At 45.8% G+C, this 14,608-nt stretch overlaps 1 protein-coding gene across 1 annotated transcript in view; it reads right to left on the bottom strand.

Moving 5' to 3' along the window:
* Positions 1-7,176: 7,176 nt before the first annotated feature.
* The window catches only part of FA2H (fatty acid 2-hydroxylase), a 54,168-nt gene continuing 46,736 nt past the window's right edge, over positions 7,177-14,608 (bottom strand). Inside the window, exons 5-7 of the mRNA XM_061173641.1 lie at positions 11,656-11,828; positions 10,037-10,289; positions 7,177-8,660 (exon numbers count right to left, since the gene is read on the bottom strand). Of these exons, the coding sequence (XP_061029624.1) occupies positions 8,581-8,660; positions 10,037-10,289; positions 11,656-11,828 (506 nt within the window). The 3' untranslated portion in view covers positions 7,177-8,580. The remainder of the gene's footprint in view (positions 8,661-10,036; positions 10,290-11,655; positions 11,829-14,608) is intronic.

Here is a 14,608-nt window from a genome sequence, read left to right as displayed (position 1 = left end):
AAGACATCAAAATAGGAAAGAAAGAAGTAAAGTTGTCCCTGTTTGCAGATTACATGGTCTTATCTATAGAAAACTCTAAAGACGCCATTTAAAAAGCCCACAAAACTGTTAGAACTAATAAATGAATTCAGTGAAGTTGCAGGATACAAAATCAACGTAAAAAATGAGTTGTGTTTCTATACACTAACAACAAATTATCTGAAAAGGAAATTAGGAAAACAATGCCATTTTCAATAGCACCAAAAAGAATAAAATACTTAGGAATAATAAATCAACTAGGGAGGTAAAAGACTTGTACACAGAAAACTACAAAACACTGATGAAGGAAATTAAACAATATACAAATAAATGGAAAGACCAGTGTTCATGGATTGGAAGACTTAATATTGTTAAAATGAGCATCTACCCAATGCAGTCTACAGATTCAATGCAATCCCTATCAAACTCCCAATGTCATTTTATAGAGAAATAGAAAAACAATTCTAAAATTAATATGGAGGGACTTCCCTGGTGGTCCAGTGGTTAAGACTCCATGCTTCCACTGCCAGGGGCGCAGGTTCAATCCCTGATTGGGGAACTAAGATCCCGCATGCTGCGTGGTGCATTAAATTAAGTTAAATTAAATTAAATTAATATGGAAACACAAAAGACCATAAATAGCCAAATCATTCTTTTTAAAATTTATTTATTTATTTATTTATTTTTGGCTGCATTGGGTCTTCATTGCTGCCTGCGGGCTTTCTATAGTTGTGGCGAGTGGGGGCTACTCTTCATTGTGGTGCACTGGCTTCTTGCTGCGGTGGCTTCTCTTTTTGCAGAGCATGGGCTCTAGGCGCACGGGATTCAGTAGTTGTGGCTCGTGGGCTCTAGAGCGCAGGCTCAGCAGTTGTGGCGCATGGGCTTAGTTGCTCCGCGGCACATGGGATCTTCCTGGGCATGAACCTGTGGTGTCCCCTGCATTGGCAGGCAGATTCTTAACCACTGTGCCACCAGGGAAGCCCCCAAATCATTCTTGAGAAAGAAGAATGAAACCGGAAGAATCACACTTTCTTATTTCAAAATATATTACAAAGCTACAGTAATCAAAACATTATGGTACTGGCGTAATGGCTGACATATAGACAAATGGAACAAAATAGAGAACCCAGAAATAAATCCACATATATATGATCAACTGATCTTTGACAAGGGTGCCAAGAATACACAATGGGACAAGGATAGTCTGTTCAACAAATAGTGTTGGGAAAACCATATCCACATGCCAAAAAATTAAGTTGAACCCTTATTTTATATCACTCACAAAAACCAACTCAAAATGGATTAAAGACTTACACATGACACCTGAAACTGTAAAACTTCTAGAAGAAGACATAAGGGAAAAGCTTTGTGACATTGACCCCGGCAATGATTTCATGGATACAACACCAAGAGCACAGGTAACAAAAATAAGTAAAATTATATTAAACTAAAAAGCTTCTGCACAGCAAAAGAAACAAGAGTGGAAAAGCAACCTATGGAATGGTAGAAAATATTTTCAAACCATATATTTGATAAGGGGTTAACCTCCAAAATATATAAAGAACTCCTACAACTCAATAGTAAAAACATGAATAACCTGATGAAAAAAAATGGGCTAAGGACTTGAACAGACATTTCTCCAAAGAAGACTTACAAATGGCCCACTTGTATGTGAAAAAATCCTCAACGTTACTAATCATTAGGGAAATGCAAATCAAAACCACAATGAAATATCATCTCACACCTGTCAAGATGGCTATTATAAAAAAGAAGAAGACAACAAGTGTTGGTGAGGATGTAGAGAAACTGAAACCCTTGCACACTGTTGGAGGGAAAATGGTGCAGTCATTATGGAAATCAGTATCGAGGTTTCTCAAAAAGTTAAAAGTAGAACTACCATATGATCCAGCAATCCCACTTTTGGGTATTTAACCAAAATAGTTGAAATCAGGATTTCAAAGAAATAGCACATCTATGTTCATTGCAATACTATTCACAATAGCCAAGAAGTGATAACAACCTAAATGTCCATTAACAGATGAATGGATAAAGTAAATGTGGTATATGCCTACAATGGAATAGAATTCAGCCTTAAAAAAGAAGGAAATTCTGCAATATGTAACAACATGGATGAACCTCGAGGACATTATACTAAGTGAAATAAGCTGATCACAGAAAGACAAATACAGCATGACTCAGCTTATAAGAGGTATCTAAAACAGTCAAATTCATAGAATCAGAAAGAGGAATGATGGTTCCCAGAGGCTGGGGGAGGGGGAAATGGGGAGTTACTAGTCATTGAGCATCAAGTTTCAGTCAAGAAAGATGAATAAGCTCCAGAGAACTGCTGTACAACATTGTACCTACAGTCAACAATAATATATTGTACACTTTAAAAATTGTCAAGAGTGTAGATCTCATGTTAAGTGTTTTTTCCATAATAATAAAAAAGAAATAAAACGACTGTAAGGGAATATATGAACAATTGTACATCAACCAATTAGATAACCTAGATGAGACGCACACAAATAACCTAAGTGATTCAAGAAGAAATAGAAAAATTTGAACAGACTTGTAACAAGTAAAGAGACTGAATCAGTAATCAAAACCTTCCCCCCAAAATAAAAGGTCGGGCCAGATGATTTCACTGGTGAATTCTACAAAACATTTGAAAATGAATTAACACTAATCCTTCTCAAACTGTTTCAAAAAGATAAATGGAGAGAACACTTCCTAACCCATTTTAGGAGGCCAGCATTACCCTGATACCACAAGAAAGAAAACTACAAACCAATACCATTGATGAATATAGATGCAAAAATCCACAACAAAATACTAGAAAACTGAATCCTAAAACACAGTAATGGATTGTATGCCTTTATATGACCAAATGAGATTTATTCTAGGAATGCAAGTGTGGTTCAACATATGAAACAATATAATACACCATATTAATAGAACAAAGGAAAAAACCCCACATCATCTCAATTGATGCAGGAACAAATTTTGACAAAATTCAACACCATTTCATGATGAAAACACTCAGCAAACCAGGAAGAGAAGGGAACTTCCCCTTGATAAAGGACATTTATGAAAAACCCAGAGCTAACATCATATCTAATGGTGAAAGACTGAATGCTTTCTCCCTAAGATCAGGAATAAGAGAAGGATGCTCACGTTCATCAGTGCTGTTCAACATTGTACTGGAAGTTCTAGACAGAACAATTCGTCAAGAAGAAAAACTTAAGGCATTCAGATTGGATAAGGAGAAGTAAAAATGTCTCTGTTCACTGATGACATAATCTTGTATGTAGAAAACCAAGTATCCAATAAAAATTTTACTAGAGCTAATGAAGGAATTCAGCAGAGTTGCAGGATATAAGATTAACACAAAAATCAGTTGTGTGTCTACACCAGCAATGAAAAATACAAAAAAAGGAAATTAAGAAAACAATTCCAATTACAATAGCAGCCAAAAGAATAAAATATTTGGGAATAAATATAACCAAGTAGGTGAAAAGACTTGTACACTGAAAACTACAAACCATTGCTGAAGTAAATTAAAGAGTTCCAGGTATAAACACCTGGACCGCCAATCTCTTGCCAGTGCCTGTATTTGCAGAACTGGCAGTCAATATGCAAAAGAACACACTGAGGCAGTACACAGATCAGCCTCACAGGGTACTGAGAGGGATGGGAAAGAAGGGGAGAGTGAATCTGGAGAGTAAATGGCAAGTATCTAGCCCATCTCATAATTCCTATGTCTGATGTCTTTGTTGGTGTATTTGTTGCATGTTGTTTCTACCAGCGTTTACTCATGGTGCCTTCTTTCCCTGTGGGTTTTGTTTTGTTTTTATTGTGAGCTTATAGTCCTTGGAATTTTATCTGTGGGAATTTTTTGAGGCCTAGATTGAAGCTACATTTTTTTCCACCAAAATTTATAAGTGCTTCTCCTGAGAGCCTTGTGGCTCCACCAGTCAGGGATATTTTACACTAAAATTTTGACTTGAGGTGTTTCAAACCACACAGTTTATGTGAATCCAGGCTTCAGACCACCATGAGGGCTATGCCTGTGGTTCTATATTCTCAAAAGAGCTTTTTCTCCACCCCATGCAGGTAATTTTACTTGCAGTGCCCTGGGAAGGTGGCTTTACTTCCGGTTCACTCTTCCACTGCGGATCTAGCCTTTTGGGGTCTGTAGCAGACATGTCTGGCATCCTTGTCATATCCCTTCAGTCCACCTCTGGTCTTAACCTCAGTTGTGGTGGAAGGTTCTGTGGGAACTCAGCCACAGTTCTGGTGGATAGTTCCTGGCAAGCTCACACTCAGCTTGTACTGACTGCATCCCACTTCAATTGCACACATCTGTCTTTCTGCTTTTGTTCCAGGACCTTTGTCAGAGCCAAGGAATCTGGTTGCGTTGCACGCTGGGACAGCACATCAGTGAGAAGGGTGTTGACACCAATGCTCAACCAATAGGAGAGGAAGCTGTGGGTAAATGTTCCAGCCTCTTGTCCTTTAGGTGGACAATTCTGGCAGGTATTCTGTCTGCTTCTCAAGATGCCCCTGCGGAATCTGTATGAGAACCTCACATACTCATTCTTATTTGGCTCCCCCACTGTCTAATCTTTCCCAATTTCTCACTCTTTATTTCTGCAATTGGCTCCCAAATAAACTACATGCATCCATGTTCTTGTTTTAAGGTTTGCTTTTTAGGGAACCTAAATGAAGACAGCCCCCTACCTTTATGCTTTTGCCAAAATGATATTTTTTCTTCTTTTTCTTATCGCTCCTTCTTCCCCCTCCCCCACTATAAGCTAATAAGGTGTCTGGGATGGAGTGCAGATGAGACTCTTGGCATTTTCCAAATTTCACATTCACCCTGTAGCATCCTTAATAGATAACAGTTCTTCATTGTGCCGTTATTACCTCATTGTAAAGAAATCTCCATCTTTTTTCCCAACCATCATATCTTTATAGAAAGTTAGAACTGGAAAGTTCATATGTATAGTTCCAGCTTCCTCTCAAAAACAGTAGATGAGACAAAACAGTAAGGTAAGAGAACAGGTAAGGTGGAAAAGTGATGGAATTTTACAATCACAGGCATCTGATTTCCAGTCATAAGGGGGCAGAGCCGCATGCCGTCACCAGAGGGCAGCAGAGGCCAGGGAACCGGTGGAAAACCAAAGCCCAAACAATGTAACCTGCCAGAGATCTGACAGAGACAAGACTAACATTTATTGGGGCCTGTTACAAGTTGGGCTTTGCGCTGAGCACAATTAGAAACAGTACAAAGTTCAAAGGCAGAGATGGGAGGCTAGAGCCAATGCAGGAGTGGAACGGAGTCAAGTTAACAGCGCGGTTCTTCAGGTCAGCCGAGAAATGCCCAAAGACAGCATGTCTGGAGGTAGAGCGATGCCAGAAATAAAGATAACAGCTATGGCCCTGTCCTCTGCCAGGGCAGCTGGGTTGTTGCTAGAGAATCAGGTAAGTTGCTAGGATCACTGAGAGTCAGTCAACCTGCATATTTACTTTACACTGATCAGAATTTAAATGGCCCTTTGCCCACGTAAACATTAAACTTTCTTGATGATTTTTCTGTCTTCTCCCACTACAGAAATAATCACGTGCTCCAAGTTTCAGGCTTTCCCATCATGCTAGATGCGCTGGCATCTTGATAATGTCCCCTGCTGGCTTTAGCATCTAATCTTTGACTCCTCCTTGGGTCTTGCACTTGAAGATAAAATTCTCTGACTCCAGCAGATGATCACTGAGTAGGGACTGCACTTTGAGCGCCAACTGGCTTGAGGTTAAGGGCACTTTCTATATTATTCTCTTCTGTAGGATGGGGCTTAGTCTCTCCCTTCCAAGGCCTTGTGGAAATTCCTAACCCCTTGGAAAGTTCTAGCCAGCACAGTAGGAAGCTCTGGGGGAGTCTGTCCAATATTCACTGAGTGGACCTTTTCATTAATAGATTGGCTTGTTTTTTTTTTCCCCCCTAAATCTTCTCATTACCATGCTACAAACTCACATAGATTTTGGCACTTCTTACTAGCTCTGTTTTAATCTTTTTAAAGAATTTTTTTTTCCAATTAATTTTTTGCTCAAACTTGCTCATCTTAGACCTGTCTCCGGTGGACTCGCATATTTACAACTAGTTGATCTCTTTCTTTGCTCCTGCTTTTTGTTTCTTCCTTCCCCTGGGGAGTGATGCTCCATGGTTGGATTCCCAACAGCATCTAGGGAATGGAGGTTGGATTTCTGCTGCTTGGATGGCCTGATTGCAGGAGCTTGAGGGAGGATTGGCTCAGACAGGTCGCCCTAACCTTCAGGCTGGGAGCTGCTCTCTCGAGCAGGGCGAGGCAGCAGGAGCGGGGGCCCCTCCATGTGGCCACAGTCTCGCCAACATCAGCTTGCTTCCGCTTTCATTTTTGCCTTTGCATCCTTGTGCAGGCGAATGCAGAGCCCACCTCTGCCGCACCTACTGAATGAGACTCTGAGCGTTGAGGACTTGGATCTGTGGTTTGATAGGTTCCATAGGTGGTTCTGATGTGGTGGCTGGGAAGATATCCTGGGAAACTGTTTCACCCAGACTGAGCTGGCCTGAAGTTCTAGTTCCTACATTGGGCATTTGTTGCTGGAGCCTTAGAAAAGTCAACTAGAGTCTTAGCTGTGGTCTGGTAAATTCCAGAAGAAACACCTCCTCTGTTGTGTACCAAGGCAGTTGGTGGGAGTGACGCCCCCTTATGCCCACCTCCAGGTATAAGCAGTGAGGGGGAGATGCTGTCTGCAGAGAATTTAAAAACAGTAACGAGGGAATTCCCTGGTGGTCCAGTGGTTAGGGCCCCGCAATTTCACTGCGAACGGCGTGGGTTTGATCCCTGGTCGGGGTACTAAGATCCCGCAAGCCCCGAGGCAGTGACCAAAAGAAAAAAAAAAAACAGTAATAAAATCGAATAAAAGGATAGGGGTTGGTCTGCTTTTTATCATCACTCTACCCCAGCAAGTCTACACAACCTGGTCAGCGATCGAATAAATACTCCCTCCTGCTCAACAAGCCACACCCCCCCAACCCTCCTGCGCCTCCCCGGCCTCGACAAAGTCTGGTGAGTCGCCATCAGCAAGTAACACCTCTTTTTTGGTTTCTTTTCCAATGTTTTTATTTTTCAAAATATACAATTTATTTACACCTTTATTTCACAACGGTAGTTTGTATATTTATTCCCAAATCTTTAAATAACCCCGCAGTAAACAGTACAAATCACAGGATCGGTCAAACTGCTTCCCTTTAGCCTTTACACACATCGAGTTTTTAAAAAGTTTCAAGTAGTAACAGTTTGTGGGTAAGAAGGGAACAAAAATAAGACAAAAACGTTTTTACATAAGCTCGACATGTAGGATTAGAAAGGGCAATCTGAGCAGCTACTTGGTCTGGGGCCCGACTAAGGGTATTTATATAGTTTATAAATAAGACCCTCTTATGAGCAGCGAGGGTTTTGGTTATGAGGAAGAAAGGGTGGGAACCTCGTCAGCTGGGGTGGGAGGGGCTGGGAGATAAGGCACCGCATCAAGGCTTCTTCTCGGCTTAAGGAGGCACTGGCTGGAAGGGTCCTGAGTGAGGCGGGCAGGGGCCCACTTATGCCAGGTGGAGGTCGAGAATGGCTGGGGACAGGATGGGGCTCCCACCCATGGAGAGGTCTCTTTAGCCTCCCTTGGGGAAAAGCTTTGTGATTCTGGAGGCGAAGAGATGGCTAGAGCAGCTGGTGCTTCCTAAAGAAAGGGGCGTGGGCTCCCTCCAGCCTTGAGACCCGCAACAGCTACTGTCGGCCCACCTGCACAGACAGGTGAGGGCCAGGCGTGTGGGTGCTGGATGTGTCACAGCCCGAGGCACGTGGTGATGCAGCTGGCATTTGTCATTGGCAGGGGACAAAGGTGCAGCCCCGGGATTGGGGGTGGCCTGGAGGAGGCTTCATGCTTTCTCCTCTTCTGAGAGGGCTTCATCCACCTCTGTGCTCTCCAGTCCTCAGGACAACAGCCAGAGCCACCACACCCTCCCCAGGAGGAGAAGGTGGGGAAGACGAGGGCCATGGCCCTGCAGACTCCGTTCTTCACTGTTAACACTGGCAGTTCCAGGGTTTCGAGGGGGGCAGCTCCTAGGGAGCCCAGGGTGCTAAGATACAGGTGGGACACCAGCTGGTCCCAGGGGTCAGTTGCCTTCACTCCCCTTAGGAAAGTCCCCACTGGCCAGTCCTGAAGCAGTCCTGTGGGCTAAGGCACTGGGCGGGGGTGTGAGTGAAGAGGCTGGGGTGCTCCAGGGAAGAGCTAGTCCCTGAGGGCCACTGGGCCACCAAGTGGACGTGACCCTCCTGTGCTGGGTCAGGAGGGCAGTCTCAGGGTTAGCCTCGGGCTTCAGGGTTTCCCCAGCACCCTCCACCAAGCCCAAGGGCCGGACAAAGCCCGTACTGCCTGGTCAAGCAAACCTTCTTTGCAGGGTCTGGATGGGGGTGGACTGGGGTAGGGGCCACGGCAGGGCTGAGGGCAGGACAACAGGGCTGGGAGTTGTCACTGTATCTTCGGGTGGGGTTCTTCCGGAATAAGGGTGTGGAAAAAGTGATCCCAAAATTTAGTGCTGATGCCAAATCCTAGAGAGGGAGACAAATGGGGAGAAGATGAGGCATTCTTGAAGGAGTCAGTTTGCTCGGAAGGGAGCCTAGCTGGGGCTAGCACGTGGGGAAGATTTCAACATCGGTCCCCGATGGCCTTCCCAACTCTCAGGGCCATTCTGGCAGAAGTCAAGAGCAGGGTACCAGTGTTTCTAGACTCCCAAGGATACTGTTGGAATAACCCCCAATTTCTTATCTGGCCTGGCTTCCTGGGGGAGCCTGGCTGCTGCCTGCCTCTGCCTCTCTCTCCCTCACACTCCAGCCGCCTCCTTCTCTTTGAAGATGCCAAGTTCATTCCTGCTTCAAGGCTTCACACCTGTTGCTCCTGGGATGCTCTTCCTCCAGACACTGGATGCTGGCTTCTCCTAATTCAGGTCTCAGCTCTAATGACGTCTCTGCAGTGACACCTTCCTGGACCACTTTAGCTAGCATTCTGCTGTCCAGCAGGGTGGCCACTAGCCCATGTGACTCCTGAGCACTGGAAATGTGGCCCGAGCTATGGAGGGACTAAATTCCCAACTTCATTTAATTTTAATTAACTTACATTTCAATGTAAAAACCTATACTCGATTCAGTTACTGGAAAACTTTTAGGCACATTTGGAGCAACTCATGTATGTGAATCTACTTTTTTGACTGTAAATTTTATAAACTCTAAATATGGATCAAGTATTTCCAATGAACATTTAGCCCTTGAATGGCGACGGGCTTGTAAGTGCAAGATACACACCAGATATCGAAGACTTAATAGAAGGAAAGAATGTAAAATTTCTCATTAACAATTTTTTTTTTTTTTTGGCCACGCCGCACGGCTTGCGGGATCCCAGTTCCCCAACCAGAGATCAAACCTGGGCCCACGGCAGTGAAAGCGCTGAGTCCTAACCACTGGGCCTCCAGGGAATTCCCAACAATTTTTATATTGATCACACGTTGAAATGATAATATTTTGGTTGTATTTGGCTTAATAAACTATATTATTAAAATTAACTTCATTGGTTTAATTTTACTTGTTAATGTGGCTACTAGAAAATGTAAAATCCCATCTGTGACTCACATTCTAGATTATTAAACAGTGTGGGTCCCCTGCCCCGCTGACATGGTTTCTCTAACATCACTTTGCTTTATTTTCTTTGTGGCACTTATCACTGTCTGAAATGGTCTTTGCTATTTACTGGTTTCCTTGTTTGTCTGTCTCTGCACAGCCCCCTGCACCAGGGACTAGGATGGGAGTCCCAGGCTTGCCTTGCTGACTGTGTATCCCCAGAACCGTGCCTGGCCCTGGCTAGAAGCTCAGGGGTAGCTGTCAAATAAGAAATGAACAAACGAGGAAGCGGGGAGGCACCGGCAGGTCCTCACCTGACTGCTGATGTGCAAAGTGGTGCTTGACGTGGTGGGCCTTCAGGTGGTACAGATAGGAGCCCTTGTGCGGGGAGCCGAAGTGCAGATAGTAGTGGATCATGTCGTAGATGACGTAGCCCAGGAGGCCCCCTGCAAACACAGTGCCCCCCACCGCCTCGGGCAGGATGAGCCGTAAGAACACGTAGAAGAAAGCTATCACCAGAGAGGCTGGCACCGGGGGGAAGACCAGGCGGGACTCGTCGAAGGGTGCCTGTGGATGGAGGGGCTCATGTGTCAGGATGCAGCCCGGGGCCCCAGGGCCTGACTGTGGTCACACACAGCATGCCGGCCCAGAGATGCTCCCATGGGGGATGGGGCGGAGCAGCCCACACAGTCCAGGGAGGGCGTAGGCTTGGCACCCTCGGTGGCTTTGGGGAGGGTGGGCCACCAAGCCTAAAAGCCCTGGAGAGTCTGTCCCACCCCCAATTTCCAAGCCAGGATGGGACCTGGAAAACCGGCCAAGAAAACAGGGGTGGGTGTGATGTGGGCAGGAAGCTCACAGAGCAGAGCCCCGCTTTATGCTCAAGAGGCCCCTTTGTCTCTGGAATTTGTTCGGTGCTAGAGAAGAGGCCCAACCCCCCACCCCAAGTACCAGGCGGGGCACCTAGACAAGGCCTGAGGGTGATGAAGGCGTACATGTTGGACGATCCTGGAAGTGTTAACAGGCAGGTCCCCCACCCCAGGTGGCCTTCTTTGTTCCAAGGGGGTGTTGTCACAGTGAACCAGACAGCAAAAGAACCTAGTCTTTGGCTCTGGAGCTTCACAAGCCAAGGGCCTGGCAGACAGGTAAGATTTTAGAGACTGTGTGAGTATTCTGAGGAGAGACCCTCTCTGGGCTGAAAGAGGAGAGAGAGAAATCAGGCGACAGAGAAAGAGCAATATACTGATGTGGGCGTCCCTCCCCTCTGACCAGGAACAACAGGACTTGCTGGCCATGTGTCAGAACACCGGCTCCAGGACAAAGAAGGAAGGAAGGAAGGGAGGGGGGAGGATGGAGACCCTGGGACAGGCTGAGAACAGCACGGTGCAGGGACAGAGAAGCAGCAGGGGGACACAACTTCCTCTGGGCAGACCTGGCTTCCAATCCCAGCTGCTGGGACCATCATGTTGCCCTCGAGGAGCCCCAGGGGGGTGGATGGCTGACAGCACAGACTCTGGATTCCACGGGGGACAACATCCAGGTGTGACCTTGGGTGAATTCCTTAGTTCCTTTATTTCCCCAAGCCTCAGTGTGCCAGTCTGTGGAATGGGGAGAACTGCAGCACCATCTTCAGAATGAAGCTCCACAAGGGCAGTGATTCTTGACTGTTTTGTTCAATGGTGTCTAGAACAGTGCCCGGCACATAGTGAGCACTTAAGTGAGCATTTACTGAATGAATGAATAAATGAAGGAATGAAGTTGCTGTGAGGATTAAAGTTGGACACACATGCTCACTCTGTCCATGCCCGGTGCAGGTTAGGACCCAGTCACATGCCCTTGATTTCCCCTCGCTCTCAACCTGGCTCCCACCAAGATGGGCAGCTCCCACGGGTGGGTCACAGTGGCAGGGACCCGGGTGAGAGCCTGCCCTGCTCACCTTGTGGTGCTGGCCGTGCATGACGAAGTGCAGCATGATGAGGTAATAGCTGTCACTGGGGGGCTTCATGTGGAACAGGAAGCGGTGGATGAGGTACTCTACTAGGCTCCAGAGGAGCAGCCCCAGCATGAACAGGCCCGGGAACGTGGACTCAGGCATGGTTACTGAGTACTCTGCAGAGGGGCAGGAGAGAGGCAAGGTCAGGGCAGACAGCCCCGGGGCACAGCAGTGCCTGGTAGCTCCAGAGGTCCTGTCTCACGGCCCTGTCACCTTGGGAGCTGCTGCCCTCTGCCCAGCAGCTATGGGGCCCAGCCCCACGATCAGGGCCTTTGAATCAAAATGGGAAGGAGGCTGTGACGATCTATGTTGGGCTTAGGAGGAGTCCTCTCAGAGGACTATTGATGTGGGGTATTACATTGATTTCAGATGTTGAACCACCCTTGCATTCTGGAATAAATCCCATTTGGTGGTGGTGTATAATCCTTTAATATGTTCTAGGATTCAGTTTTCTAGTGTTTTGTTGAGGATTGTTGCATCTATATTCGTCAGTGATATTAGTTTGTAGTTTTCTTTCTTGTGGTGTCTTTGTCTGGCTTTGGTATCAGAGTAAGATTTGGCTAGAGATCTGAGATCTTCCTTAAAGGGACTGTAAGAGGAACAGCTATGGCCAGCACTGGACCTTTACTTGGTGCTATGGTCTGAACGTGTTCCCTCAAATTCATATGTTGAAACCTAACCCCCAAGGTGATGGGAGGTGATTAGGTCATGGGGTGAATAGGACTAATTCCCTTATAAAAGAGGCTCGAGAGAACTCTTCCCCTTTCTGCCATGTGAGGATACAATGAGTCTTTGACCTAGAAGAGGGCCCTCACCTGACCATGCTGACACCCTGATCTCGGACTTCCAGCCTCCAGAATCGTAAGCAATTAATTTCTGTTGTTTACAAGCCACCCAGTCTGTGATGTTTTGTTATAGCAGCCTGAACGGACTAAGACACCAGGAAAAAGTGACCTTGCCCCAGCAGCATGGAGGAGAGGGAGGGGCGATCCTGATGAAGCCAGCAGAGCTGGGGGGCTATTGGTGGAAGATGTTAACCACCAGGGACTGGGGGGCCAGGAGGGTCAGGAACACCCAAGGAGAGACAGGTTCATGAACAATACTTAAAATCATAGCATATGAGGAAGATGTGAAAAACCTGAAGATGATTAGCCCGGAGACCAGAAGACTGGAGAGGTGTAATTATCATCAAGTGTGAGGTTCCCCATGCCCAGCCCTTGGAGGACAGCCTGCAGTCCTTCCGGCTCTCGTTTCTTTTCTCTACTTCATCCATTCTTTGACTTCACCGACACTTCAGCTCTTGTCACAGTTTCCTTCATGTCTATCCTCACCCTCTTAGTTCTACTTCTTTTCTCCACAAGCTATTGCTTTGGCTATACTTGCTCTCTCTTTTAAAAAGGAGCAGCTTTATTGAAATATAACTCACATATCTTACAATTCACCCATTTAAAGTGTACAATTCAATGGTTTTTAGTATACTCAGAGTTGTACAACCATCACCACAATTTTAGAACATTTTTATCACCCCAGAAAGAAACCCTTTACCCATTAGCAGTCACTGCCCATTTCCTCCAACCTCTGCCATTTCCCAGAGCCAGGAATCCCCTAATCTACTTTCTGTCTATTGCATTTGCCTATTCTGGATATTTCGTATCAATGGACTCATACAGTATGTGGTCTTTTGTGACTGGCTTCTTTTACTTACAATATTTTCAAGGTTCATCCACGTTGTAGCATGTATCAGAACTTCATTCCTTTTTAAGGCTGAATAATATTCCTTATTAATATGGATGTACCACATTTGTTTATCCACTCATCAGCTGATGGACAGCTGGGTTGTTTCTACTTTTTGGCTATTATGAATAATGCTGCTATGAACATTCATGTGCGATTTTTTGTGTGGACGTATGTTTTCAGTTGTCTTGGGTATATGCCTAGGAGTGGAATTGCTGGCACCTATTGCAACTATGTTTAACTTTTGGGGAAACTACCAAACTGTTTTCTAAAGCTAGCCATTCTCTTTTGACCTCAGCTGCCCCCATGACCTCCCAAGCCAGGATCAGCACAAGACCTATTTCTCCACTCCACACCCAAGCTGCTGAACACAGAGGAGACATGTGTAGCCATGGGTCTGGCGCCTTCAACCTCAGCTAGACCTCAGACACTGCCTGGTGATCCTTTTATGCCTCCAGGTTCAGCTCCCTCCCCACTGCCCTCAAACATCCCCCGTTCCTTCCACCCAGACTCCTACTTCACAGAGAAAAAACGACTTGGGGTGGAAGAAAAGAAGGGGAGGAGAACAGCTCCTTCACATCTGTCCACCTTCAACCACACCTGATTGTGCCCCAACCCTGAAACTTCCTTCTTGCTCCTCATAGAAGAAGTGTGTACCCAGGTACCTGGGCACTGGATGGTGGCAATAATAATAATAATAATAATAATAATAATAATAGCAGCAGCAGATGTGTGTTGAGGCACCCTTCATGCCAGGTGCCACTCAAGTGCTTTACATGGGTTACTTCACATTTCATCTCACTCCAGCCTCTCGAGGGAAGCACTGGCATTGCCCATGTGAGTGAGGATGTGGAATTACAGACAACTTACATTACTTGCCAAGCTCACCCCACTAGGTAGTGCACAGCCCTCAGTCTGCCTCCCCGCCGGCCCCTCCATCCCAACCAACCACTCTGGGCATCTTCAACTTCTCCTCCACTGGCTCTTCTGCTCATCTTTAAGACTTTCCCATCATAGATGCAGTACCTTCATAGCCAAACCTACTGAAAAGGTTGGCTAGACTCAAATCTACTTCACCTCTTCCCATTCGCTCAAGTCCCTAAAGTCTGTCTTCTACAAAGAACGGCAAAGGCCATTTGTGACGTATTCCTTGCCAGATCGA

The sequence above is a fragment of the Eubalaena glacialis genome, chromosome 18, assembly GCF_028564815.1.
Source record: "Eubalaena glacialis isolate mEubGla1 chromosome 18, mEubGla1.1.hap2.+ XY, whole genome shotgun sequence".
NCBI lineage: Eukaryota > Metazoa > Chordata > Mammalia > Artiodactyla > Balaenidae > Eubalaena > Eubalaena glacialis.
This window is presented reverse-complemented; position numbering and strand designations above follow the sequence as displayed.